The 27633-nt window shown below is 50.8% G+C and overlaps 12 protein-coding genes and 1 non-coding gene across 13 annotated transcripts; 5 read left to right on the forward strand and 8 right to left on the reverse strand.

The window, feature by feature from the left end:
* Positions 1-459: 459 nt before the first annotated feature.
* Positions 460-2098, reverse strand: VTN00DRAFT_3906 (uncharacterized protein; the record flags this gene model as incomplete). Its single annotated transcript, XM_069430275.1, has 4 exons — positions 460-810; positions 872-1191; positions 1254-1936; positions 2016-2098. 4 exons carry the CDS (start codon positions 2096-2098, stop codon positions 460-462), a joined length of 1437 nt encoding a protein of 478 aa, XP_069289427.1.
* Positions 2099-2735: 637 nt separating this feature from the next.
* Positions 2736-3843, reverse strand: VTN00DRAFT_3907 (uncharacterized protein; the record flags this gene model as incomplete). The annotated part of the gene is made up of 2 exons (XM_069430276.1): positions 2736-3146; positions 3211-3843. The coding sequence occupies 2 exons, from the start codon at positions 3841-3843 to the stop codon at positions 2736-2738; spliced, it is 1044 nt and encodes a 347-aa protein (XP_069289428.1).
* Positions 3844-5612: 1769 nt separating this feature from the next.
* On the forward strand, positions 5613-5822 carry VTN00DRAFT_3908 (uncharacterized protein; the record flags this gene model as incomplete). The annotated part of the gene is made up of 1 exon (XM_069430277.1): positions 5613-5822. One exon carries the CDS (start codon positions 5613-5615, stop codon positions 5820-5822), a length of 210 nt encoding a protein of 69 aa, XP_069289429.1.
* Positions 5823-5920: 98 nt separating this feature from the next.
* VTN00DRAFT_t80 lies at positions 5921-6027 on the reverse strand. The gene has a single exon. It is a non-coding gene; the product is annotated as a tRNA-Lys (tRNA).
* A 592-nt stretch (positions 6028-6619) lies between these two features.
* VTN00DRAFT_3909 (uncharacterized protein) lies at positions 6620-6876 on the reverse strand (the record flags this gene model as incomplete). The annotated part of the gene is made up of 2 exons (XM_069430278.1): positions 6620-6751; positions 6826-6876. 2 exons carry the CDS (start codon positions 6874-6876, stop codon positions 6620-6622), a joined length of 183 nt encoding a protein of 60 aa, XP_069289430.1.
* A 291-nt stretch (positions 6877-7167) lies between these two features.
* On the forward strand, positions 7168-7652 carry VTN00DRAFT_3910 (uncharacterized protein; the record flags this gene model as incomplete). The annotated part of the gene is made up of 2 exons (XM_069430280.1): positions 7168-7441; positions 7498-7652. The coding sequence occupies 2 exons, from the start codon at positions 7168-7170 to the stop codon at positions 7650-7652; spliced, it is 429 nt and encodes a 142-aa protein (XP_069289431.1).
* A 550-nt stretch (positions 7653-8202) lies between these two features.
* On the forward strand, positions 8203-10130 carry VTN00DRAFT_3911 (uncharacterized protein; the record flags this gene model as incomplete). Its single annotated transcript, XM_069430281.1, has 8 exons — positions 8203-8286; positions 8437-8509; positions 8635-8672; positions 8725-8801; positions 9023-9256; positions 9309-9580; positions 9649-9759; positions 9838-10130. The coding sequence occupies 8 exons, from the start codon at positions 8203-8205 to the stop codon at positions 10128-10130; spliced, it is 1182 nt and encodes a 393-aa protein (XP_069289432.1).
* Positions 10131-11747: 1617 nt separating this feature from the next.
* VTN00DRAFT_3912 (uncharacterized protein) lies at positions 11748-13442 on the reverse strand (the record flags this gene model as incomplete). Its single annotated transcript, XM_069430282.1, has 1 exon — positions 11748-13442. The coding sequence occupies one exon, from the start codon at positions 13440-13442 to the stop codon at positions 11748-11750; it is 1695 nt and encodes a 564-aa protein (XP_069289433.1).
* A 312-nt stretch (positions 13443-13754) lies between these two features.
* Positions 13755-15156, reverse strand: VTN00DRAFT_3913 (uncharacterized protein; the record flags this gene model as incomplete). The annotated part of the gene is made up of 3 exons (XM_069430283.1): positions 13755-13885; positions 13949-14712; positions 14771-15156. 3 exons carry the CDS (start codon positions 15154-15156, stop codon positions 13755-13757), a joined length of 1281 nt encoding a protein of 426 aa, XP_069289434.1.
* A 385-nt stretch (positions 15157-15541) lies between these two features.
* VTN00DRAFT_3914 (uncharacterized protein) lies at positions 15542-16057 on the reverse strand (the record flags this gene model as incomplete). The annotated part of the gene is made up of 2 exons (XM_069430284.1): positions 15542-15983; positions 16041-16057. 2 exons carry the CDS (start codon positions 16055-16057, stop codon positions 15542-15544), a joined length of 459 nt encoding a protein of 152 aa, XP_069289435.1.
* A 1193-nt stretch (positions 16058-17250) lies between these two features.
* On the forward strand, positions 17251-18663 carry VTN00DRAFT_3915 (uncharacterized protein; the record flags this gene model as incomplete). Its single annotated transcript, XM_069430285.1, has 1 exon — positions 17251-18663. The coding sequence occupies one exon, from the start codon at positions 17251-17253 to the stop codon at positions 18661-18663; it is 1413 nt and encodes a 470-aa protein (XP_069289436.1).
* Positions 18664-19568: 905 nt separating this feature from the next.
* On the reverse strand, positions 19569-20667 carry VTN00DRAFT_3916 (uncharacterized protein; the record flags this gene model as incomplete). The annotated part of the gene is made up of 2 exons (XM_069430286.1): positions 19569-20515; positions 20571-20667. The coding sequence occupies 2 exons, from the start codon at positions 20665-20667 to the stop codon at positions 19569-19571; spliced, it is 1044 nt and encodes a 347-aa protein (XP_069289437.1).
* Positions 20668-22573: 1906 nt separating this feature from the next.
* VTN00DRAFT_3917 (uncharacterized protein) lies at positions 22574-25906 on the forward strand (the record flags this gene model as incomplete). Its single annotated transcript, XM_069430287.1, has 4 exons — positions 22574-22751; positions 22913-25511; positions 25587-25677; positions 25838-25906. The coding sequence occupies 4 exons, from the start codon at positions 22574-22576 to the stop codon at positions 25904-25906; spliced, it is 2937 nt and encodes a 978-aa protein (XP_069289438.1).
* Between the last annotated feature and the right edge of the window lie 1727 nt (positions 25907-27633).

The following is a 27633-nucleotide window of genomic DNA, read 5'->3' on the forward strand; positions in this document are numbered from 1 at the left end:
GTCGGTCGGACGCGGTCCTTGTACCGCACATGAAACCTGGCTCCCAATGTTCGCGATCCTCCTATAGTCTGAGTTTCAGAAAAGTCCGCTCACAAAATACAGCAAAATGGAATACAATAAAGGTAGAGCATCCTCGTCGAAAATAACAGGGAAGGAAGATCTGAAAAGGTAATAAGTCATGGTATCAAACAAGCCCCGTCGAGCTACCAACAAGGCCCGATTCACACAACAGCCCCCCCACCCTCACCCTTGGTTTATTTAAAATCATAGATAGAATAGAATGAGTAAGAAAAGACCACTTGGAAGTTGACTAATATCGGATTAGTAAATGTATTACGACTAAAACAAACATCTATTCAAGTCCAGCCCAGCTGGAAACTTAAGAGAGCCGATCGTGACTATTCGTAGCATGAGAATTCAGAAGGAAAAAGACTCACAGAAATGTCTAAAGCCTGAACTTCATCGCTTTATTTCTTCGTCATTTTTCTCCTCTGGTGGGACCTTCTCTGGTTTTGCAGCAGGTCCTTCTTCAGAACCCTTCTGTTCTTCCTCCTTCAATGCCTTGTTCTTCTCCTGTTGGATCAGATTCTGGACGGCTGCGCCATCCTTTTCCCATTCCGCTGTGGGATCCTCAAATTCCTCCTTGATTCTCCTCTGCCGTTCAGCTTTTTCCTTCTCTTCCTGCTCACGCGCCTTCCGCTCCTGCTCCATTTCCTCCATATGTCGGATGTCATCAACACTAGGCTCGTAAAGATGCCAGATAGTGTAGTGTGGAAGACCGACAACGGAGAATTTCATACGCTTCGCCATCTGAATTCATGCATCAGCTAAAGCCGTAAAGAAAAGCAATAGCGGGACCCAGAGTCCTTACCTTGCCAAACGCTTCCGTTTCAGCGTGTTTCTCAAAGCTGAAAGCAGGGAAGTGGACACCTGATCGGAAAACCCTTGCCTTGGCCAGAATACTGACCCCTCCGACACCGTCGATCTCCATTTCCATATCAGGATCACCGTATGGATCACGAAGGTATGCAAGATGTGGTCGCCATGTCGCATATTCAGCATAGCCTTCAACGATCACAGCATCTTCATCGAGGGTATCTGCGAGTGCCAGAGCAGTTTCTGATTCCTGCCACGAGTTTAAATCATACGGTTGTTCTCCTCCTAGCCAATCGGGAAGTGGTCGCCAAACGTCTAAAGAAAAGAGAGCGACTCATTAGCTCTGGAATCGGGGGTATCCAGTAGGACTAACTCACTTGGTACGATGACGTCCTTGTTGTGCCTCATGAGGTCCTCCAAAATAGTAAAAGGCGCAGTCTCGACATCTGCGTCTCTCCAGTAGACCCAACTGTGCGTCGGACGCAAGGTTGCGCTCAGAAGCCAATTCCGCGCCTGAGCCATTAGCTTCCTTCGCCCGGCCTGAGCAGCAAACCCGTGTCGACTCTCCACATCCTGGTTCACTTTCTGTCCGAAATCCTTTTCAATGACCGAGATCTCGCCAAATTGCATCTTAGGATCCGGGTCATTCTGGAGTTCTTCAAGCATGCTGGACAGCAGTTCCAAGGTGCCGTCTTTCGAGTCCGAAACCAAGAACGCCAGGTCTATTAGGTTATGAGGGTACGTGAAGTTACGAAGGTGTGAGAAGAACATGGGCAGGTGGGCGGCTGCATCTCGCAATGGCGTACACATAAGCACTCGCTCCTCGCGCTCCCAGCCCCTAGCCGTGCCTTGCACATTGGATAGATCATAATAGCGAACTGTTTCGAGTTGAAAGTCTTCGGTGGACGAGAGAAGACCTAAGGACAAAGTGGGAAGAATCGCGGCTCGCCAGGAGGGAAATATGAGAAACAGACAGAGAACGGAAATTCCGCCGAGGAGACATAGTCGCTGTATCAGTTGTTTTCGCCGTCTCAGCGCAGGCTGTGAGCGCGGTTGGAATCTGTCCCAGTATTATGGTATGTCAGAACGGGAGATACAGTGTCTGAGTTGTCTTTCAATGGAAATGTAAAACTACTTACCTGTGAGGAGATATGGAGAAGGTACCGCTCTCCCCATGAGGGTAGGCGGTATAGCCATTTGCGAAGGCCTTGTGCCTGTTCATATCTCCAGGACCAACAGCATGTGTCGCAAGGGATTCAGTGGATGTCTCGCAATCTCCGTCTCAGGGTGCCTGCTTGGAGAAGAGGCCACGGGCTCGCCCCTGACAGCCCGATCCCCACTGGTAAACGCGCAAGCGCCCGCGGATCGCGAAAAGGACAATGAGGGGAAAAAATAGGAAATAATCGCAGGAGGTGGAGAAATTAGTATCGAGTAGCGGCAAGATGAAGTGAAGAAGGGGCAATTAATATGGGGCAGGGTCGCGGGAAGGCGAGTGACGCCTGTGGCCTCAGGCCAGACCTTTTTGGTGGTCCGGAACATTCAGGTCGCTGGACCCCATACGGACGACGCCCGCATCATCGATGTTCCCGCCCGGATCCGGCTCCCCAGCCCGCTTGCAGCAGGATCGCTGGATACTTCATCTTGCATCATCCGGAACACCACGAGTTCTTATCTCTACGCAGGGAGCCGATAATTCTGGAAAGAGGACATTCCCGTCCTTTATGCGCCTGGATGCAGTCTTGGTCCTGTATTGCTTCAATCCCAATGGCCCTATCTGAAAAGACTCCGTCTACGCCAGCCCCAGAACCGATGCTACCGATGCTACCACCGCCCATGCAAAACATCGTGCAAGGGACGACTCAAACGATGTGGATGTGGCGCCCATGCTTCTCGGGGGGCACTTTCAACGTCTTCGCTCCCATCCCCATCTCCACCTGTCTCATTATCTTTCTTAGCAGCTTCTCCGTCTGCGGCCCGTCTCGAAGTACCTCGATGACGGATTTGGCTTCATACTCATTATCCAGGATATAGTACCGCTCTATTCCCCAGGTCTCTACTGTGTGCCTTTGGAATGCGATTCTCGCAATCACCTTCGCCGGCACGTTTGTCGTGTTGACAGCACTCTTGGAAAATAGTCGCAAAAACGGACGGAGACCTGACCGCGTCTGACGTGCAATTTTCACCGACACCGGGGTGGTGGTTGACAGGTGACTCTCACCAGCTAATTCTCCAGGGTCGAGTGTAAAGATGCTCAGCGAAATGTTCCCCTTCTGGGAAGAAAGCAAGTCGGTCAGCCCTCGCGGTGCGATGTGAGCCCAATTTGTTTCAACTTACCACTACCAGACTCCGCCGCAACGCATACATTGCGGCGCTCATCAGCAGTTTACTGCTGCCGAACCTAATTTTTCCCTCCTTCGCGCCTAACGGGGTGCCTGGCTTATCTCTTTCGCTAATCATCTTCTTGTCGAAATAGTCCAACCTGCCATGGGATATCGATGAGCACCCAACATTTATCACTCGAGCCCCACCATTCAATGACCCATCGCCTGCCCGAAATGCCTCAAGCAAGCTGACCGTCAGCAAGAACGGAGATAGACAATTCGTCTGATAAACGGGGTCGTAACCGTTTTGCGTCGGGGCATCTGATATGTACGACGATACGGCGGCGGAATTGATAAGGACAATAACGGGTGGGATATCCTTTCGCCTGACCCTCTCCACCGTATTCAGAGCGAACGTAATCACCGAATTGAAATTGGTGAGGTCAACTTTTGCTATTTCGAAAGACCGTGGTCCGACCAGCCGTATCCTTTCGGAGACATTCTCGACGCCATCCGCGTGTAAATCCCGTGCGAGAAGGAGCAAGTGTACGAAAGGCTGCGTCTTCGCAATTGCGACTGCTACTTCAGATCCCAGGGCTCCATTTCCTCCGGTGATAATCACTGTTCCAATGAGCGGGGTAGCCATCTCGAGGGCAGGAAGAATAAAGAGCGTATTACAAGCGCATGCTTGGCGAACAAAATAAAAGAAAGGGACACAGATGTGTAGGACTACACCAAGTAAGCGGAGGATCCGACACCAAAAGATCTCCCAGCTTGACGGCCTGAGACAGTGCGGCCTAGACAAAAGTAGATCAATGATCAAGACGCGGGAAGTAGATCGGGGCGTAGGCCGTAGGGTCCAGCCCCCGGATGCAAACAGCCAATCTGGCTGAGGGCCTGCTCCACTCGACGTATTGGAATAGAAACCAAGAGAGCGATCGTCGTGATCTGAGCCCCAAAAGGCTTTGTTGGATCTGAGCTAATCGAACACTTAGAGACGAACCTCCAGTCTTTGAAGCACCGTCGAACCTTTGGCCAAGGAAAATTTACGACAGCTCATATCGCCTAAGCCGTCTCCATCTCCGGGGCTGATGATCTCTCAGCTGCACTGAGCTGGTAATAGAATTTCGCCCCCGATGAAACATTTCACATGGAAGCACAACCGGCTGGCTGGTGAATTATAAATACCGCATGGACTAAACTACCCAAGTAACCTTGTAGTGGGATGAACGGAGACAACTCATTATTTTTACTCTTACCGGGAGCTTTGACCCCTCTGGGCAGCAGATACTACCACCAACATGGCGCCGGTGTCACCAAAGACCAAGAAAATGAGGAAAGAAAAACAACACATGCAGCATCATTGCCGAAATCCCGACAGACGGGATCGTAAACAGCCAAGAACTCGACGCTCATGAAGAATGTCTACGCAGTACCGCGATATGTAGGTCAGCAAGCCACGGGCTCCGCTATCCATGTCTGTTCTATGCACGATATGATAAAAATAATCACTATACCGGAACCACTGGGCCAGCGGGCTTGAGCCGGACCCAGACACGTGGCGTCTCACTGCCCTGTCCTTGCACGCTTGCGCCTGTACCCCGTAATAGGTAACAATGGATATACAGTGCAAAGTACACATACATGCAGTTTCAACTAAGGGAAATGAAATTCTCTGACATTATTCCTCGTCCTGGCAATGTTCAAGATATTGTTTTCAGAAAAGAGAGAAAATGACAAGAAATTGACAAGCGAAATACACTTAATCTATACTTCCTCTTTCCTGGTGTCACGAAGCCTCCGCACTACCTGCTTACGGCGTCTCAAGTCCATTCATTCAAAGCGCCAGCAATAAAGGACACTGCTTCCTTTATCCTAGTGCACTGATCTGGGAACCCAGCTAGTGTTCTCTGTCCATCAAAAGCCACCGCCATCCGGAATGTGACTACAGATCCTGAGCCCTATTGTGTCGGATCTTAAATCGAGCCGTGTATTTCTAACACTTGACACTTTTCCCCTCCAGGGTTGAGCTATTCTTCCCTGGCCCTGGAGTATTGCTTTCTTTTCCTCTGCCCCCACACCCGCTCTGCTGAGTTCAGGGACCTACAGAGCCTATTGGCTCTATATTATTCCCTGTACTAATCCATAGCCTAGTATATACTGACTTGGAGGGTTCTACAACGATAGGGTTGAATGAGTCGTTTTCACCTTCTTATTATGCAACCGCATTCAAATCAAATGGAACATATTGCATTCAGAAAGAGAGCACTGAAACTAAGTCATACATACTCATCCATGCTACGTACATACTGACCTACCAGTCCTAATTCAGGTATAAAAAGGGAAAGAATGAGGAAACATGGATAAATCTCACCACTAAACCCAATAAAATCCAGACTCCGACAGCAATTGAACATGCCCCTATGGCAACCCGGACACATCCCATCATACAGATTCGGCTTGGCCACGACCCGATTCCCGACTTTGACCCGCGTCACTTCCCGCGCCTGCCTCTTCGACCGTCCCGCTGAACTCGTGGCCCAGGGTGACGAGGAGAGCTTCCCCGGTGATGGGATGGGATGGGGGTTCGTTGGGGCGGAGATGCGGCCGGAGGTGTATTCATGAAGGTCTGGAGGAGACGTGGGTATGTGCCTATATGTAAGGTAGGCATTATCATGACGATGGAAGAAAAAAAGAGGGCGAAAAAGATGAAAAATGGCAAAAGCCGAACGCGGGGGTCGAACCCGCAACCTTGAGATTCCGCTTGGTCACTGTTTTCCAGTGATCGGGCTGTAAGAGTCTCACGCTCTACCGATTGAGCTAGCCCGGCTCGTTGGTTGAAGCTGCGTGTCTAATAGTCATATAAAATCTGAAGAAACTTCGCTTCGGTGACATTCTATTACTCTCGCAGATGCCAATAAAGACAAGATCGAATCAGCATTCCGTTGGCGCATTTCTTCGTGGAAAAGAAATGTCCGAAATCTGTATTAAAAGTTTTTTTCCGGATGTGGCGATCTCCACTCATGCCTTGGCGACTCTCCAAAAAAAGAGACCAGGGACCTTTTCATGACTGAACGAAAATGGCCTATCTAGAGATTTCATATCCTAGGGGAAAAGGGAATGGAGAAATAATGGGTTTATTGTGTGGGTTGACTGGATGCAAAGGATCTGGAGCAATTTGCCACATGAAATATGGATACAACACACACTGCATATATATATATATATATATATATATATACATATAACCTACCTGGTATATAAAAACTTGCTCATAGCTGGTCAGTAGTCCTGCTCTCTGTGCATCACTATGTTGCTGAATTCACTAGATAAGGTAGGTACATTGTTCAAATTGATCTAATTTCGCAGCTCTATCCATTGTGCCAATGCACTTTTCTTCTTCAAGGAAAAAAAATTTAAACCTATTCATCCTCATCTGAAGTATCCTCCCAGGCGGCTTCTTCAGGAACAGGATTTGGTCTGGGAGCACCAGCGAGATTGCCGCACACCACATCCTTCAACTCCTCCCGAACATGGTCGAACAGGACAAAGAACTGGGAAAAGCCATCGTCGATGCTATGGTTGCTGCGATAGTAGGCCTCTCTTTTGTGGATTCGCTTATACGTACGCTCGTCTTGTTGCCAGGTCTGCACAAACAGCTCGCGATAGTCGCGCTCATCTTGGGCCGCAGGGGGAATTGTCTCATCTCCAAGTAAAATCCTCAGGGAAAGTCATTTCATGCACCTCATATAGATGCTTCAGGAGCATATTGTCGAGCCTCTGTCGTCTTGTATCCGGATCGAGGATCATTAGGCCCCAGAATTGATAGTAGGAACGGATAAAGCGAAGTCGCTCTGTCGGCGTCATGCATGGCGGGTGGTCTTCCATTCCATAGTATTTATTAGCCCGAAATCCGGCTGCTCACACATGAGACATATATTTTCTTAAAACATCAAGACATGGAATATGGATGGAGCTTACTCCTCACATGGCAGACGATGTTTTTGTTAAACTGGGCGATGGACTTTTCCTCAATGCGCGAGTTTTGCACCAGGCGTCGAACATCGCGGACGGACAACATGGGAGAATCGGCGGCTGCACCACCCTGATCCGCGAGCAGGTTGCGCGCATGGCGCCTGCACTCGATGGACCTGGGGGCAACGTGGTTGTAGATGAGGGTCGCATTGTCCGTCCAGATCTGCTGGTCACGGCAAGTGGCAGCAAAATTAAAGACATCAGAGAAGGTAGGCAGCCAACAAAAAACATGGGTGACAAGCTCCGTCGGGAGTGACATCTAAAGAACAGTCCCAGGGCGGAGTTGTTGCTGCGACCGAGATTCCATGGCGGTACGAACGGAACAGGCTCATCGGTGCTGGAGAGAGGAACAAGGAGGAAGAGGAGGGGAGCGAACAAAGCGAGAACCGGTTTTCAAATGCGACACCGGCTGTAGAATGAACAGATTTGGGGGCGGAGGAATCAAGAATAGAAACGCGGGGAATTTGGGAGTGATGAGGAGACATTGATATGCATTAGTCTGCAGCTACCCCACGACACAGCCAAACAAGCACAGCTGGGAGATCACCAAGCGCCTCGGCACCAGATGTTGTCTGTCACTATCTCTATCAGTTTGTGAGGCTGTACAGCACATACTAGCCATAGCCATACCTGGAAGTCGTTATCACAGCCTTCTGGGAAGCGCTGGCCCCATCCGCCATTGATCATCAACCTGTGTGCCATCACAACACTAACAATGGCTTCAACAGTCCGCAAAGCCATTTGTCCTCAAGTCATCGCAAGACTTTCTGGACCTCAAAAGCTCGGCCCATTGTTACTATTGTCAGAACAGAAACGATGGCAGGGTACTGCCCCCGTTTGTCACCGACATTGCAAAGGCAGATATGCAGCTGGCAAGGTCCAATTGTTGGTAAATTAGGAAATGGGGGCCATGAAGATGGTTGTCCGTCTTACTCGGTGGACATCTGCTTGAATACAGAATACTTATGGGATGACTTCTCTCATCGAGACGAAATGCCATCACGGCAAGTCCATTGAAGATAATCACTCGGCTCTACCCAGTGGCTTTCATCATGTATCTCTTATCTTTACCCCCCAAGCAGCTCGCAACGGACCTCACATATCTCTTGCTTCTCTCTTCTCGAGTCATTGCTGCTGTCATGACTCATGCGCCGATCCCAAATCGCCCGGTCTTGGTGTTGAGTTTGAGACTGACAACATTCAGTTTACCAGTAGGAAGGTGGATGAGAACAAGAATTGCTCCCCCGAGGTGGAAATGGACACCATCAAGACCAAAGGTTAGGCAGTCAACGACAAACAAGGCCATGATTGGATTCTTACGGTGGATACCACCAGCAATATTGCGGGGAATGTGCAAGCCGAGTATACCCTGGACGGCAAAAAAAAATCAAGATCGGCTCAGGTAGAGCAGCAGCTGCGGAAGAAGTGGCCGCTGACTTGGTAAGGCACACATCTGAGCTTCAAGAGCTCCCCCTGACATGCTCTCTTGCAGGCTTCCTGGAATCCGTATGAGAACGCCCCGAATGGCAGAGGTGAAGTCAACATTGACGGCAGCAACTGCAATCCCTGGTTGGTATCAAAGCCAAAAAGGCAAAGCAATCCCAAAAAATTCACCTGGGCTCGCCAATTCACCGCACCCATGCCTCTGGAATCTATCAACGACCTCATAGGAAAGGCAAAGAAGGGCGAAGAAGACACTCTACTACCCACTAGTATCAGCTACACCAGAAAAAACTTTGTCTGGGTGAGGCCGCAATTCTTCCAAGATTCAAGGACTTCAATCAGGACAGCGTCAAAGACGATGCCCTCGGATTCTTTTTACTGGTTCTCTCCTACGCCAAGTCAGCTGAACAAGTTCAACCCGATACAAGCCCCAAAATGCGGACATCGATTATGCCGCGAACGAATTTTGCCAAGATGTTTGAGCTGATCAAACCCGGGATTCCGCACGGTCTCAATGATAAATTCCTCTATGATATTGTGAAGATCCTGGCCTGTTACAGGAATGAGGGGGAAAACGTTGCGTGAGTGCCCGCAATGTTTGGAAGCAAAGAAAACACTAACCGAAACCGACAGCATCGATAGCAATTTCTGCTCGGGTGAGAAAGATGATCCGAAGCCAAATGGGAAGCTGGACTCCATGGCCTTCCCGATTTCATACAAGGGCAAAGGTCAAAAAGTGCACATACAGGAGTGGATGGACAGCCTCGAGAAGGGCGAGGACGAGTTGTCGAAGGCCGACAAAATCATCGACGGGCAGATTGGAGGACTCGGATCTGCCGCGGAGAACGTGCTCGACACCGATCGTCCGGTCCCTCTATTTGAGAGCACCCGATCTCGAGGAAGACGTCAGAAAAGCTAAGGCGACATTATCGACTACCACAAAAAATTTGCCAATGCCCCCCGGCGAGTCAAGAGGAGTCCAGACTCGAACAGGTCACATCTCAAACGAGAGTGTCCGGCACCTACACAGACCACAACGGCCTCTACGACGGGCACGACGTCCACGCCCAAGCCCACATTTACGGTATGGCTGTCGAACAACTCAGTGCCCATCGGTGATGCAGACAAAAGCAATGGCAGTAAGGATCTCCACATGTACAAGAAGCTCCGGGCCTCTGCCCGGACGACGCCCGCGCGTGTGACTCGACCACCCCTGCTACCATTGACAAGGTCCCGACCGTCGTCAACGGTGTGAACTCTCAAATGGACTTGAAATACACCATCACAGACAGTGCCTACAACAGCACCAAGGAGCGGGACCGCATGCTCGCTGCGGCTGTCTCGTCGTGGGAGCGGGCAGCATCCAAATCCTGCAAGTGGTGGACTATGGAGTTCCCGATGCGCGGGATACGCTGGAGGGAGGCTGCCCTAGTGGCCCGGTTAAAAGGCAGATGATGCCTATACAGCCAGCGTGTGGATATAAAGGAAAAATCTGCTCAGCGCCGGACCATGTCAGTAAGTCTATTTCCATGGCCGTCATCCCATCCAGCTTCGAAAACAAACACAGCTGACAAAATATCACAAGGTTCCGCCTTGGGCAATGAGAAAGAACCGTACCAGAACTACATGAACATTGACATATCGTGGAAACTGGATGGTGAACCGGCATTCGATGAATTCAACTGTGAGTTCGTCATAGAGGGGCTAACTGCACTGGCAATGGCAGTGGCACCCGAACTGGCTGCGCCAGATTTGCTTGACGGTATAGCTTTCGACTCGCTCTGTCAGGCGATGCAATGAGATGTTTTCTCGTTCACTATGAAGATGAATCGTCGGGCGAATCGTGAAATGAAATGAAATGAAACAAGGCTGTAAAGCCTGCATCTTCGGACTCCACTTTGACATCGCAGAATCGACAACTTAAAAGCAGAAAGGAGATCTTGTCAGAGCTAATTGTATATAGGTATGGTATGGTTAGGTTCATAGTGTAGTATAGACAAGCCTTTAGGTAGTTCCTTGATATGCTCAGGCAGCTTAAAGAGGGTATAGTATATAATATTATGTCTGAAGTGATGATCATGTTAGTTAAATTCACTTATAATAGTAAAGTAGACCTGAATTGTTATAATTAAATAACAACAATATTGTTGGATGTGGCAATCTCTGCCTATGATATGCCTTGGCTATGTAATTCCAGAAATTAGACCAGAGGCCTGAGGTAACCATGGGTCGAGCAAACAAAATATTAGGTAGCCTACCTCAGTACCTAGGTATTTAGAAATTTTATACCCTGAGGGAGAAGAAGAAGAAGAAGAATAATAATAAGATCTAATGATTCACGGCTGATCGCTACCCGAGGAGTATTTAGGCATGGCGTTTCCCTCGCCTACAGGGCCAAAGGACTACCCACCTAAGGTAGGATCCTGGATACCGACCAGGTCGAGACTTGCACTGCTTTCGCTTACCTAATATAAGCAGATGCCCACGAGCAGTTTGGTCAATTTGCAACGCATGACATACTAGGTACATTTGCTCTGTAACTGGCTTGAAAGTTGTGGTGTGATATTAAGTTGGTTAGTTAAGTTTCCTGGTAAAGGACAAAGGTGCCGCCCTAACCAGGTACCTACCTAATGCACCATTCTTATGACAAATTATCGAAGCCTCTGTTTCATATCATATCATTCGATTCGTTTCAATTAATGTATTTACGGTATTGTATGCTTGGTTTGTTCATGGGAATAAAAGTAAGACAGACGAGGTGTGATAATGACATGATTGAAGTACATAGGTTAGGTAGGTAGATGGATAGATAGGTCGGTATCTATGGGATTGTTCTTTTTTCTCTCTCTTTCATCTGTCGTTGGCGATTCCCTTGGACAGAGTGACAGAAAGGCAGGCAGGCCTATTTTGTTCCGTCGAGAATGGAGGAAAATGATGGCCTACTTTCAATACATCATCTTGATCCTTTTTCTTTTCTCTTTTACCCACTTCAACTCGTCCTATTTTGGTTCATTCCATTTTGCCCCGTTTCCCGTGATGGTATTTTATGCTTTCTTTTTCCTCTCCGCTGGATTACCGGACCGTGGCACCCTTCAAGCTCTTCACTGTGCAGACACCTCCAGACTGCGTAACCAGTTTTCCGACGGTAGGCTTACCCGCGCTAGCCTCTCCAGCCACGGCCGGGACCGCCGTGCTGTCGAACGCAACTTCCAGGTTATCCGTGGTGGTAAAACCGGGCTGGAAAGTCTCCCAGATCTTCTTCTTCGGGTTCAGCACCTTCTCGGGCTCGCCCTCGCTCCAGCCCTCGAAGAAGACGCGCTCACCGGCCTTAGCGTCCGCCGGCGGGTTGACCAGCTCGACGGGACCGGCGTGCGAGTCCTCGCCTTCGGCGACGCGGGGAGACGCAGCCAGCACCATTGCACAGGACTTGATACCGCGCATGGTGACGGGCTTGAGGTTGCAGACGGCGACGATCTTGCGGCCCTGCATTTCCTCGAGTGGGACGAGGCCGTTCAGACCAGAGCAGACGGTGCGGACTGTAAGACCAGTCTCCTCGTCCACGGAGGTGTTCTCGGTGCCGGGAGCATCGCCACAGTTGATGGTAGAGACGTAGAGGGAATCCGCGTTCGGGTGGTTAATCGCGCGAAGGATGTGACCGACACGCAGGTCGATGAGGGATGGGGATGGCGGCGCAGCCGGTGCAGGAGCAGGCTTGGGCTGCTTCTCCTTCTTCTCTTTCTTTTCCTTCTTCTCCTTCTTCTGGGCTGGCGCTGCCCCTTCAGCGGCAGGCTCGGCTCCCTTGGCCGCCTCAGCCTTCTCCGGCTTGCCCTGTCCAACGACGAGCGGCTTCTCCCCGGGTGCGCCCTGCGCCGCAGCAGCAGCCTTCTCCTTCTTCTTCTCGACGGGTTTCGGCACGAACAAAACCTCGTCGGGGTTGATGCGGATCTTCTCCTCCTCGGGGATCCGCAGGCCGAACAGCTGCCCGTTCTGCACAAAGTCGATATGTCTCACAATGTGGTGGTAGCCGTTCTCCCCCGTGCGCTCCTCAGGAGTCCACTTCTCCACGAGCGGAGCCAGAAGCGCGTAGGCAGAGATATCAGCGACGGACGGCTTCGTGCCCAGGAGGGTCGTCCGCGTTGAGAGATGGGAGTTCAGGTTACCGAGGAGCGTCGCGACGGCGGCCTTGTCATCCTTGCTCAAGGCAGCCGTCAGGTCGGAAATGGTTGCCAACCATTTCTGGACTTCCGCGTTCTCAGCGTCGGAGTAGGTGTTGTGCGTGAAGATCTTGGGGGTGGCATGGAGGAGGTCGGGCTCCGTCGCGTCCGGGGAGACGGCGGCAGGGTAGGAACGATAGAGGAGAGAGAGGAGGGATGTCTGGGGCGCTGAAGCCGTAGCCATCTTGGTGCTGATCAAGCGGTAGCGAGCGAGTTGGGGGAGTTCGCTGGTCCGGAGGGGGAGAGGAGGGGCAGGACAAGATCTGAAGACTGATGTCAACGTCAATGGTCGAAAGAGCGGCGGGGTCACTGCGGCCCGCAGTAAGCTCGCGAACGGCGTCAGCTTGGGCAGCGGAAAGCTGAAAGAACGCTCTGCAAGGTCAATCCGGGGAGTTTCTTCGCGGAAGAAGGCCGGATTCACTCTGCTTCGGCGAGTCTCTCGTGGAATGCGGGCTGCAGTTTGAGGCGAGCTGGATCGCGGTAACTTTTTTGCTCTTAGGGTTGCGGCCCACGCATGACTCGGCCTAAGCGAACCTGCGCTGACACGCCGCATGTCGGGGGATATACAGATCTACTGCCACAGAAACCTTCGTTTACGCAGCTCTATGACGGTTGATTCTTGAAGGTATTGCCATGCCTATTCGTGTTGTATGACCAAGTACTATGTGCATACGGCCCATCTATGCATGCATTCATAACATGACTCTAGGTCTTAGAATGTAGTAGGTAGTAGATATGAAGTATCAAATGCTGGGCTAGGAAATGCCGCCATGCAAAAACACGTAGATTAAATACAAACCAGCGCACATGATGTACACGGGAGATGTAACAGAGACATCAACAACCATCGCCGATTCCATGCACTCTATCTCGCAGGAGACGCGAGTCCGAGCGACGGCCCCCGTTGGTCGAAGACGACGAACATCGACTTGAGGAACACATCTCCGTAGATCTGTAAACCGGAGCCCTGGTTCGATTGAACGCCTCCAAAGCATACTAAGGGAGCAAGTTAGTCACACTTTTCTTTCCAACAACAAAGTATATAAATAGTAGACATACTCTTTTGGCCATTAGTGGTGTTAGTGCCTACCTCCGAGAAGTTGATCAATGACCCCGGGACGGTAGCCAGATTAGCGTTGCCAACGGCGACGGAGAGATCGGGGAGCGCCGAATCACAAGGGTAGATGAAGCCACCAGCGACGTTAGCAAATACAGCACCCTCAACCTGCTCATAGTATGCCGCCGCGACCTCAGGGCTGACCAGCATGAGCGTAGTTCCTGTATCAGCAATAGCGGTAGGCGCCGCCCTGATCCGCTGGAGCGGTCCTCGACCGACGGCGAACTGCGCGGACTCAAACTGCCAGAATCCATTTGAGTTGTCAATGGAGATATTTGCCATTCGACCTCGGAACTTGCTTTGGTCGATTGTTCCAAACTCGTACTCCCCAACACCGTCCGACTTCAACAGCGCAGTCATAACGGGCTCATCAAGGTCCGGGGCTACGTTCTCAAAAAAGGTCTTCTGTCGCTGGGGCTGTATTGTGTTGATCGATGAGAATGCAAGGCCAACCAGCCCATTGGAAGCGGTATCCTCAGCAAACGATTGTGAAACTTGCGTTGGGAGCCCGATGGCCTGCCTCGTCACAGTCGCTCCACCGATATTGACAGTGTCAGTGCCCACACCGCCAACAGCAAAAGACGAATCACCATAGGTAATGTTGAAGCTAGCGCCTTCCATCGGTTGGAAAGTGGCGGATTTTGCCGGGTCGAAGACAGTGTGGCCTTGGGTGCTTCTCTCGTCGAGCTGCGTATTAAAAACCCACCTGCATATCACCGTCATTCTTGATATCCACAAGACAATAAATGGTCAGGGGAAGATACATGTCTGACGATCCCGTGTCAAAATTCATTACCATCATCTGCCCACCAACCATTACCGGAGAGACGAACTCCGCATCATCCTGAACAGACTGGGCGCTCACGGCCCCCGTCTGGTCCGGCTCAGATACATTCCGCGAAGCCTCGGAGTCGAACGGCTTCAGTTTGATGGGTTCAAAGTCGAGGATATCCAGACCAAACTGCGTCGGAGTGATGCCGTACTTGCTGTACGCCTTGCGAAGAGCCGCAGGACCGAACGGGACGTAATCAGAACGACGTATCCGGCCGACTTTGAAGGACCTGCCTTTCCGCTGGGGTCGTGTCGGCACAGAGAGTGCACTACACGTAAAGAAGACAAGGAGACAAATGAAGGATTGTAAAAATTGCATGGTGTACTAATCCTCGAAACAAACAGCCACAGGCCAGTCTGAAAGAATTCGTCTGCTATTTAAATGCAAGAAAGAAAAAATATGTATTTCTTAACAAAGAAGTCGGCCGTGAAAGAACGGAAGAGGGTCGAGTCCTGACTCGACGCTGTGAAAGAAAAAGAAACAAAGAAGCGGAGGTGAAGGCCTCCCAGAGGTCCAAGGGCAAGAAAGAAAGAAAACAGAATATTGTAGACATAGACGAACATAGACGACGGGGGTTCGCCTACATATCAAGAGACAAGAGAAAAGAAAAGAAAAGGCGGGGAGCCGGAGACAGTCGAGAACACAGTCGGATCCACTGTACAGCGGTTCTCAGAACGGTCTGAGAATTCCCAGGTCCCCTGATTCAGCACGAGTACGCAGCATTTCTCCATCTCAACGCCACTCTCTCGTTCACTGGCAGGCTGGAGAGCTTCTGTCTGGGCAGTGGGCCAGCATTCGTAGGGCAGGCCCCGTTACGGGAGCGCTCCAAGAGCTCAAACCCCGGGTGCGTCGTCCCTGTGGGGAGCAGATGGTCGAGGACATGGCCACGAGTGGGTGCGAAGCACGACAGCCCGGGTGTCAGAACCAGGGGTACAAGCTGGGCAGCGTTGATGATTGATATCTGCAGTTCGCGCGTTGACGACGTCTCCATCCTGAAACGCGGAGCCGAAGGCGCCGAGCGGTTCTTTCCAGCGCCACCCGCGAATCGACGGCGCCCCGTCCGGCCCTGCTGAAACGGTGGCCAGGTGTCGTCTGCCACAAGCGAGAGACCTGATTTTACCTGGCGGTGCTCCTCTAACAGGATACTAATACTACTATACTTCCTCCAACCCTCATCCTGAAACCTTGCATCGTTCACCTACATCACTGAAGGTTTCATGTTGTCCTAAATCCAGATCAAGATCTCTACTTGACGATTTCACAGGGTCTGATCTCTGTTGTTTCTGCTACCCAGGTTGTAACAGTGGCATTAATATATTCTGAAAGTTATCTGTAGATAATTCTACGATAACAATGCAATTCGTCTCTATATTACCCCTTACAGTGTACGCAGTCTACTTGCATTCATATTTCGATCTGAGTCATCCAGCCTCCAAGTGACATCTTCGTGTGTCTGACTGCCATCATCACCGGACTTCTGGAGATGATCCGTGGTGTGAGGACCTGGATCGCAAAGTGTTCGAAGTGGCTGGAGGTAGCTGTTCATACACATCCGACCACTGACCGATCCGATCCAGATTTGGTGGTATAGCGGAGATCTCCCGATCGGGTCTACATCCTCTACGCCTTCTTTGACTGGATGTTGAGGTCTGCGATGCAGGGAAAGATACCCCTATTTGCATAAGCTACCTAAATGACTTGACAGTACAAACAGAGAATTATGGGCTCCTGAGTTGCAATTAAGGTCCGCCATCTGATCATCCAGATGCGGCAGAGTAGCAGACATTGACCACCCACGCCCAGCGGTGATGAATACCAGCTAAAGCTGCTTAAACCAACTAGGTAACTTTTAGATCGTCGCGGCTGAGAAGTATACACATAGTCTACTGCATCTGAAGACCAGGGAGAAGTTATTGTTTGACGGTGGATCCTTGGAAGGCGATTTCTCGGTTAAGTGTGCAAATAGGTTTTCTATCAACAACTCGTTGAACCGGCAACAAGCGTCTAAGGCCTACAACACGTCCCGCGCCAAGTGTATGTTCGCCAACCCACCTATCAATGCCTGCCGCGTCAGAGACCATGATGATGAACTTTAGCTCTTTCAGGTTCAGGTCTTCTGGGTCTGATGTGGATATTGTATTGCCTACAGGCAGGTGTTGTTGGTTAGTTCCTTAGGTATCTACCTACCCTTTACCAAGACCCTTAAAAGTACTTACCTGATTCGTTAAAAAGATTGGCTCATCGACTGGATCTGGCTCAGATATCAAGTCCCCTTCTCTTCGAATTCTTCGCCGTTACCTCTTTGCACAGTACCAGCGTGCTTGTTCCTTTTGGACCGAATTGCTGAGGCAAGCAATGGTATTTGCGCAACCCGAGGGTACGGCAGCTTTTTGCCATCGTTCTCTCGCCCCCATGTTTAATCCCCTCGATCCGGAGGAGTTCTACAGTTATATATTGCTTGAAGTCGTCACAAACGCCAGCTATCATAGCACTTATTTCGCCCAAGATTTGAAATTGGTTCCTAGACATGACCGTGCCGGATATGAGGTCCTGGACAACCCCCCTCTGGACCCTGCACACATACGCTATTCCTGCATGACAGCAATGCTTGGGCCTGAACGCGATAAAATTCGCAGGTCATTCCTCTTGCAACCCGATCAGGACTATCATATGCTGGAGGGCAAGTGTCGCCAGACACATGTTCAGTTCATCCCAGTACCCATGCCGACAGAGGACGAGAAGTATCTCTGGCTCGATCTGACCTATCCGCTTCGTGGCATATATCTGCCCAAGGAGTATATCTCGGGCGAGAACCCCAATTTCAGCGAGTACCTCCAGCTGCAAGTCAGAAGACGGGGGGTTCACTTGCATAGGGTTGACAGTGATGGTCCCCCAGTTTTCTTTCCGCGAGATGAGAAATACGGCTGGCGAGGAAAGGAGAAATACACAGTCGTCTTCGACATCAAGCACATCTATTCCTGCCTCCTGGAGCCTGATGAGCGGCCAGCAGACGATTACCAAAAGATCTACAGATTCGTCGGGGTCTGTGACCAGGCCTCCTTCCCCGACATTAAGTGCTCGAGAGACACCATTAAGATGAAAGATGGCGTTCACTACGAGAAGGTTATCTCTGACCTTTCAGGATTGAACCTGGACCACCGGAAGGACGGTGATCCAGATTGGGCGCCGAAGGTGATCATCGGCGTTGTTGGAGTCGTTCTCGGCTGCGTTCCGGTCGTCGGGCCGCTCTTAACTCTTGCGTGTCAATTGGCTTCGGACTTCATGTTTGACTTGAGTTCTTTCAAGTCACTGGACGGGCTGATGGAGAAGATCCCGAACGTGTTGACTGCAGTGGTCGGAGCATCCAGTCTGTTGAAGTCAATACTAAAGGCCTTATTCTTTTCATCGACTGGAGCATTGGCTGCTATAGGGAGCTGTGCGGCTGTAATTGACATGAACGAACACAGTTATCTTGAGGACGGCAGCGACGGCGAATCCCACCAGAGATATGATGGACGACAACAACATAAACAGCAGCAACAAGATTCCGCCGGCCAGGCTCACGGGGGCAGCTATGGGGGCCATAATAGAACCAAAGATCACGAACCCTGCTCGTATGACTTCCATCAGGCAGTCGCCCGTGGAGAGATCAAGAAGACCGATTGGGAGAAGATGAACATGCAGCGTGGCCATCTCGAGGAGTATGGAGGTGACGAGGCTTCCTTTATGCAGGACATGATGTGGCTAAGACGGGAGGTATGGCTGAAAGACCTTGAAACGGATCCGTGGTTGCTGCGGCGCACTTCCATATCCGATAATTATTAATATAAATTTTGTTCCCACCTAATCTCTTATGATCGATTCTGCTGTAAAATAGACCGTGCAAATTGTTTGTCCTTCGTATATCTAAAACCCGAGATTCATGGATCACGCCAGGAGCACGGTTGTCTGTTAGGTACTTACATATCTGGACCGAGCGGGGGTCCTTGCTGAAACGGTAGCCCCTATACAGTAGGTTAAATACCTACCTAACTGCCCCATTCTGCTACAACCGAGAGCCCTGGCTTCACTTACCCCTCTCAACTATGGCTGTGCTCCCGCTCTTTCTGCGACCTCACAAAGGGGCGAGGTAGGTAGATTGCTCCTTTAAGACGTACTGTATGATAGTACAGCCCTTTCTTGCGCCGGTATCTACTTCCTCTTCAAGCCTCCTTCACCTTGAAATGAAACGCCCCGTCTTTTCACCCCTACTTAGGTGCTAATCACTGGATGTTTCACGTCGTTGACTTTATTCCAGATTTGGGCTTAGATCTCTACCTCACTCCAAGATACTAATGTCACGGAACCTGAGTCTCTACTATATTACTACTGAGTGCACAGTCCTCGAGGGGGGGGGGGGGGGACTGCAACAACGACAAGGAGCATCGGGTAAAAAAAGGACCTGAAACTTATTGATTGATATTAACACTATCCATCCCATCTGATCTCCGTCTTGGAGTTTCTTTCTTCGAGGACAAATATCAGGATAAGTTAAAACAGCTATCCCTCTATTTAAGACTCGATAGACCTTGGTATCGAGGTAAAATATCTGCCCAAACGCCATACAAATCTTCAAAAACAGGATACCCATAAAAACGTCGTCGCCACCCAGATACAACCGCTGAAAGAATAAAATTATATACAGAAGAAGACAAAAACAGTCCAGGGCATAACGTCGGAAAACCAGACAATCATGCTACCATGTTCTCTGGAAGGACATTATCCGGGTCTTCTCCGACCATCTGGCCAACCGATCGCACAACTTTCTTGATCGCGATCGAAGCCGGGCTGTCCGGGTAGCTGTCCACGAAGCTCTCTCCGAAATCACACGCCATTCCAACTCGGGGATCAAGCGGCACAGCACCCAAGAATGGGATGCCCATCTTCTTGGCGAGGCGCTTTCCGCCTCCGGTCGTCGCTCGGAAGATCTGCGACTCGTGCTTGCATTTCGGACAAGCGAAGCCCGACATGTTCTCCACCAGGCCCAAGATCCGAATTCCGGCTTTGCGGCAGAAGTCGATTTCCTTTCTGACATCTAGCAGCGAGACCTCCTGGGGCGTGGTCACGAGGACTGCACCGTCCACACCGGACTCCTTCAGAAGCGAGTTGACCGACAGGTGCTCATCCGACGTCCCCGGGGGTGTATCGACGATTAAATAGTCCAGCTCTCCCCACTCCACATCCTTCAGGAACTGCTTGATGAGTCCGTTCTTCTTCGGACCTCGCCAGATCACGGCGTCGTCCCGGTTCGGCAGCATGAACTGCACGCTCATGGCGCCCAGGTTGTCCGTCACCCAGACGGGACTCCAGCCCGCGTTGCTCACGTGGATCGTTTCCGTCTCGACGCCCATCATTTTCGGTATCGAGGGTCCACAGATGTCGGTGTCCATGATGCCCACGGACGAGTCTGGGTTGGAGGCGAAAGCATGGGCGAGCAGGGTCGAGAAGGTCGACTTGCCGACTCCACCTTTGCCGGACAGCACGAGGATCTTATGTCGTATTCCAGAAAGACGCGCCGTGATCAAAGGGATGTCTGGGTCGGGGCCCTTGGGTGTAGAGGCGCAGATGGACTGGTTGGGACAGCCAGCACAGGCGTCGCCCTTTCCTGCTTGCTCGGACTCAGGACCGGGACAGTGCTCTAATAATCTAGTCAGTATGCTGCTCGTAGAAATTGTGGCATTCGTAGAACGTACCTGGTTCAGGCGCAACGAGGTTCGGAGCCGCCTTGGTTGGAGCGGCGAGATAAGCTGCTGTCGAAGCCGGGGTCGGCTCCTCCAGAGAAGGCGCCATGTTCGCGATCTATGTGCAGAAAGCGGGCCAAGAAGGTCTAACCTTGCCAGAAGCAGGATGTTACGAGAAAGAGAGTGGTCTTGAGACAATCAGTCATGAAAGGAGATGATCGCCAGCGTTCCTGGACTGCATAGCTGAAGAGGTAGTGGGATGACAAACCAAGCTGTGGCGACTGGGCGGGGCGGTGACCTTTTGCGGGCGCCGAGTCGGAGCGTTGGCCGTGCCCCGCGGAGGGACATACAGCGCCAGTCATTAAATTCTGCGAATCACCGCCCGGGTAAAGTAACCGCATCTATGGAGCGCTGAATGCTAATGCGCAAGCCATAGCTTCGGCTTTCAGGTTAGCTAGGACTTGCCGGGTGCTGTCTTTCCAGGTTGATCCGTACTACACAGTATATGGTTCTACGTGTTACCCGGTCATAGAATCTGGTTGACGATATCAGTAGATGTAGAGCTGCAAGCATGGGAATAACTGTCGGATATGACGGTTCTAGACCGTAGAAGGACCTTCACGCAGATGCATATGCAAAACGCCAAGATCTAGATCAGTCTCTTCGCAGAACATGGAATCCCAGTTCTTTTATCCATGTGTTTGCTAGGTCTAGGGATGCCACCCAACCCCACATGCCGCCATGTGGGATCAGATAAAGAGCTATGTGGATTTTTTCAGCTGTCGAAAGAGTGGCTTTATCCGTAAAAGATTGTTAATTATTTTCTTGCTGGTTTATTTTCATCCACAGCACCATTCAAGGCTCTCATCATTGCCTAGGTAGATAACCAGATTGAAAGCATTCTACAGTTTCTGGAGTTACTCGATTGCTTTCATGCTCTAATCTCTTCCAATGAACTATATTAACCACATCTTGCTGTACACACAAGAGATGGGACAAGACGGAAAGAAAGGTCTCCTGAGATAGCCACGTCAAGCAAATGATCGACATCGGCGAGTCTTGAGGGATAGCGGATCATCGACGCCTTTGGACGACATACTGCGCATCGCGTACGGCACGCCAGCCTTGAATTGAAACTGCTATGCTAGAGCCAAGAACACTTCGGCTTAGCCAGCGATGTCTTGTCCGGATGCTCCCGGGTCAATTATGGATGGATTGCCGAGGACGCTGCATGAGCAGAGGTTAGCACAGAGTTGGGACGGTTCCTCGACGGTTTCTCCGCAGGCGGTCGTGGGATCCGAGACGGAAGAAAGCGACTGGCGACGGGCGTCGATCCCCGTCCGCGGCTAATTATCAAAAATACTATCTGACAGATATACGGAAGATGTCGTACCTCAAACGTGCTCGTCACGACCCACTGCATATCCCGGTCGATGCAGGGCCCCGTGCGCAGCTATCCGCCGTTGCCGCACCACCTGTGCTCGCCTGGTCGATGTTCCTGTCTCGTCCCCTGTGCCTTGTGGCCTTGATAAAAAAATGTCACGGACGTCATCGCGGGCGTTCCCCCGCATCTGGAGAGCTTTCCCCGTCGCGGGCTTCGGCAAGTGCTTGTCCCAACGCCCTTGGCGGGCCCTGACGACGGCCTTTTCTTCCAACTTCCGCCGGCTTCGCTCGAGGTCGCCGAGCCGGGCACGCTCTCACGCGCTTCTGCACACATCCCTGCACAGCTCCCGTTTCTCTCGTCTCCACCAGGACCACCAAGCACCGTGCTCTGTGGTTCGTCGCGGCCAGGCGGAAAAAGCCAACGAACGTCGTCATTCGAGACGTTGAGAGTCCGTTGAGCTGCTGGGCAGTCCAAGCATTATTTTCGTATGGCGCCTTGACCGACTTATGCACTATTATATCTAGCGCACGGGCACAATCACAAGCCAATCCACCAAAGTTCCTGGCCTCTCTCTTCCTTCAAATGCTTCGAGTCCTGCTCCCTTCCATCGTTGGCTCAATTGCAAGCAACCATGGACGGCAGTCTCTCGACCGGAGCTCATCGTCAGGCCGATGGGCTGCGTGAGAGGAGTGTGGCCTCGCAGCACGTAGATGCTACCCTCCCAGCAGCTCTCACGGCCAAGGCGGAAGCGGAAGAAGTCGACAAAGATGGCAAGAAGAAGACCTTTGGCAGGACCCCCGACGGCACCAGTAAGTATCCTGTCCTTTTTTTTCCCCCTCGAGCATGGTTCTGCACGTCCATATCGACCGTTGCTTTTCTTTTCTCCGCTTTCAATGGCCTGGAACGCGAGTCTCTCGTCATCCATGATGCCATTGAAAGGTCAGCGTGCTAACGTGGTGGCACGCGACAGTATTTACCGTCCCCCAGACCCATGATATGGTCACGCAGCTCCTGTCCCCAACTGAACCCAAGAACCTGTCCGACATCGTCGTTCTGGCAATCCTCGGCCTCCATATTGTTTCCCTCTGGCTCCTCCCATCGTCGGCGAGAGTACCCGTCTTCGCAGCCGTCTACCTCTTCTGGCGTACCGCCTACAATTTCGGCATCGGTTGGCTCCTCCACATTCAATCGCATCACAAGACGCTGGTCCGATGGGCAGAGCAGACAAAGATCTTCGTGGACCCGTCCACGGGCAAGAACCCACACCCAGAACTGTACAAGCTGATCAAGCGCGAATTGGAAACAAAGATCCCCAAGGACTACAACTTTGAAAAAGCACCAATTGAATACAACACTTGGCTTGTATTTAGGCGTGTCGTTGATCTGATCCTGATGTGTGACTTTACCTCTTACTGCCTGTTTGCAATTGCTTGTTCAGGTCACCCTGCCAGCGAAAGCCTGGGCATGACGGTCCTGCGTTGGACTGCAGGCATCGTCCTTGTTCTGTTCAACCTGTGGGTCAAACTCGACGCTCACAGGGTTGTCAAGGATTTCGCGTGGTACTGGGGAGACTTCTTTTTCCTCATTGACCAAGAGTTGACATTCGACGGCGTCTTCGAAATGGCGCCTCATCCCATGTATTCAGTCGGCTATGCTGGTTACTACGGCATTTCATTGATGGCAGCCAGCTACAAAGTGCTTTTCATTTCAATCATCGCACATGCAGCACAGTTTGCTTTCTTGGTGTTTGTTGAGAACCCTCACATTGAGAAGACATACAACGCCCCTCCACCCCGCAAACGCACTACAGATCAAGAGCCTGTCTCCGCGGTATCTGACGAGTCTGAAACGCCCAACGCGCCATCAATCTCCGGCGAGAACCTGCCCCCCGTGCCAGTACCATCGTCTCAACCGCCACCATCAACCCACAACCTACTTGGCCTGCACAACCTGGATCTGTATCGGATCACGGATTCGTCTATCATACTCATTCAACTGCTCATGTTCGCCCTGACTGCCCTGACACCTTCAACCCCGATCTACCAGTTCTTCTTCGTACTCAACGCTGCCCTCTGGAGAATCTGGTACTCGGTTGGCATCGGCTATCTCCTTAACCGGCAATCAAAGAGTAAGGCGTGGACCCGGCACTTTGTTAAGTTCGGCGAAACCCCTGATGAAGCGTGGCGGCAGTGGAAAGGCACCTACCATCTAAGCATGACCCTGTGCTACGCGAGCTTTATTGCCGCTGCCTGGAAGATGTATTCCTTCCCGGTCGACTGGGGCTACGGTTTGGTGTTGTTGAAGCATGTCCTGGGAGCTGGTCTTATTGCCTTGCAGATCTGGACGGCAGTCAGCATTTATGAGTCTCTCGGAGAATTCGGTTGGTTCTTTGGAGACTTCTTCTTTGATGCGTCGTCCAAGTTGACCTACCAGGGCATCTACCGTTTCCTGAACAACCCTGAACGTGTCCTCGGTCTGGCTGGTGTTTGGGGCGCGGTCCTGATCACCAGCAGTAAGGCTATTGTTTTCCTCGCTTTGCTCAGTCACATCCTGAGCCTGGGATTTATCCAATTGGTTGAGCGCCCACACATGCAGAAACTCTACGGTAGAAGCTTGCGACAGGATGCTGGTCTGGTCAGAAGTCTGAAGAAGACCTTGCCTCCTCCACTGAAGCAGCTTCACGGCAGCGTGGATAAGATCTTTGACGAGTCCTTCGAACTCGTCGAGGAGCTCGTGGAAGCCGCTCGACCAAAGCTCGCTGCTGGGGTCAACACTATTGTCAAGGATACCACTGAGCTTTTCCAGAAGTACCCTGCTCGGATCACCATTTCTCGCCTCGAGCCTGACCTCGCTGGCTACGACCTTCGCGACTACTCTCTGGAGATCGAAGGGACTAGCTCATCACCAATGGCGGAATCGGAGAGGCGTAGCGGCAAGGAAGGTATCAATGCCCGCAAGCCTCTTGACCGGAGAGGCGATGCCGAGAATCTGATGTTCGAATATGGTGCACCCATCAAGGTCAAGTGGACAGCTCCCCTGAATCACAGCAAGAGGGACTGGGTTGGTCTGTACATGGTCACAGATAACACCTCTCGTGAAGTTACCCGCGTGTCGTCTCAGGGCCGATGGATCGCCACCAACGAGGGTTCGTTCGACACTTTGACCTGCGAGAAGGGTCTCATCGCTAGTGACGTTGTCGTACCCGCTTCGCAGCGCAAGGACGGCGGAACGCACGATCTTGCATCCGGCGAGATGGTCTTTTCGGGCGACAAGCTCTGGTGGACACAAGGTGTCTTTGAATTCAGATACCACCACAATGGCAAGCACAATGTCATGGCTATCTCCAGGCCGTTTGAGATCCGCATCGGTCGATTCGATGAGGATGAGGTCCACGCGGATGACCACGGCATCGTGCAGACCGCTGTGGAGAAGGCCCTTCTGCCCATCGTCCGCAACTGCTTCGACCGCGACCCGGATATTGCACCTGCGACCGTGGATGAGCAGTATGGCAGCCTTGTTGAGCGGGACGGCAAGTATGCCAAGAGAGTTGTATTTGCAGTGCACCAAATGTGAGTATCATGGTTCGCCTACGCATCATTTTTAGCCACATTCCTTGTTGATACTAATGAATGTTTCTCTTACAGGTTTGGTATCGAATTCGCTCCTGAAGTTGTCCGCGCTGATGGCAACGTCCGCAATCTGGCGTGGAGAATATGCAACGCGAAGAAAGTCCTGGTATGAAGACCTTGAGTTCCTTTCGACTTTCCAAGACCCGTTACAATTATGCCTAGACACCTGTCTCCTTCTGATTTTTAATCACAATTTTGAACCCGGATTAATACACCCACCGTTATGGAGAGCTTTGACTAACGACCTGTTTTCCAAACCACTACAGGCTCCATACAGCATGTCGAGATCGAGGGGCAACACGACGCCGACAGAGGAGAAGGAAAAACCATTCTAAACAAACAAAGATGACGACACAACCCGAAAATCTCGATAATTTTCTGAAGATGTGCTGCATCGGCGGCATCATTTCCCTATAGAACTAAAGGACAAAACGCACTAGCACGACCCAAAAAAAGGCACACATACATCGGGTTCAGGCGCTAGAGGGATGAATAGACAATAGACGTCTGCTATGAGCCTGGGTTCTGGGAGGTTTTATGCATTAATTGCTGACCAGTTAACGTTGTGAATGACGCTAAGTGAAAAAAATTTAATGTGTTCTATTCTATTTGGCCTTTTTCTGACTTGATTCTGACGAAACTCAAAACGAAGAAAAAAGCCTGGAATTCTTTTCTTTCTCTCTTTTAGTCAATCCTTACGTTTTCTGTTCTTTTATGCTATCCCTTTTGCAGTGATGAATGAGGAAAGAGGGTGAAAGGAGAAGAACGGTGATGGCGAGAGGTGTTATGATTATTTTTTTGTTTCAATGTACATACATATAGCTATCTATCATATATACATGGTGTTTTATGAGAGATGTGTTGAGATGAAAAAAGTTGTTGCATTTTATTCGGTGGGGGATCAGGTTTGGCTACCTCCTGGCTATTCTCTTACGTGGTCTGATACTTGGTTTCAGGTGGAAAGAACAATAGAAAACGGCGGGCTCTTAAAAATGTACTATTAATTTCATTCTATTCATAGAGCATTCCTAGAAACTGGACCAAGTGCAACCGATAACCAGAACGGGCGGGGATAGCAGCGTCGGGTCCGTAGATCGAGGCAAGGGAGATAGGTAGATGGATTAGGTAGATACGCGACGGGGGATTACGAGAAAAAAATTTCACCTGTTAACTGACATGTTAATAAAAACCGTCAGCACTCTCTGCTCGTAAGTCGATGCTCTGAGTGTGTTCATGTCGTAGTCGACGTAGACATATGGTAGTTTGTCGAATTTCAGCAAAAGCCAGTTTTACTCATCCCATCCCCTGCCCAATTACACCCCTCAAACCAGTCACCCAAAACGAGCAACGGGTATGAAGGTAGAAAAGGGCACCAAGTCGAGCCGTTTTTTCCGCACATGGGTGACAATGACATACCACAGAATACAATACAGACAGCGACAACTTCCATCAGGCTCCATCCGTCTACCAGATAGACAAAGACAGAAATTCTCCACAACCTATCATCCCTTTCTCGAGCCTCCTTGGTGAAAGTAACGAAAAAAAGTCCGGTATCAGGGAGACTTGTCTCACATTGTCCTGTCCTGGTTTGGATAGACCGTAGAAAGTTGCCGTTGCTACATGTATTGGTATTCTTTTGTGGTTTCCCAAGCGCCTTTTTGGCTCGAGGGGAGGTTTTTTCTCCGTCCTCCTCCTGAGAGATCGAAGGAGAGGAGAGTTTTATCGTTGAATGGATTGACTTGTTGACATCATGCCGTGTCTTTCCGAATATTGGTACTAGAGCTGTGCTTGTTTTGTTCGGGGGTTCTTTTTTCTCTGACACAACGGTGGTGGGGTTTGGTTGTGCTTACTGATCAGCTGTGACCATTGATAAAGATGCTCTTCGCAGAGAAAATACTTCGTGAGCCGGATATGCCTGCATCATATGTGCGTTGTTAGCTATTTTGCCCAGACCACCAGGAGTGAGAGCAGGAAATGAGAATAGCGACAACTTCAGAAAAGGTTTTGGTATGGTATTTGGTTTTCTTCAATGACTTTGCAGAAGCAGAACTGAAAAAAAATG

This window comes from Thermoascus crustaceus (genome assembly GCF_041956765.1).
Source record: "Thermoascus crustaceus strain CBS 181.67 unplaced genomic scaffold VTN00scaffold_2, whole genome shotgun sequence".
Lineage (NCBI taxonomy): Eukaryota > Fungi > Ascomycota > Eurotiomycetes > Eurotiales > Thermoascaceae > Thermoascus > Thermoascus crustaceus.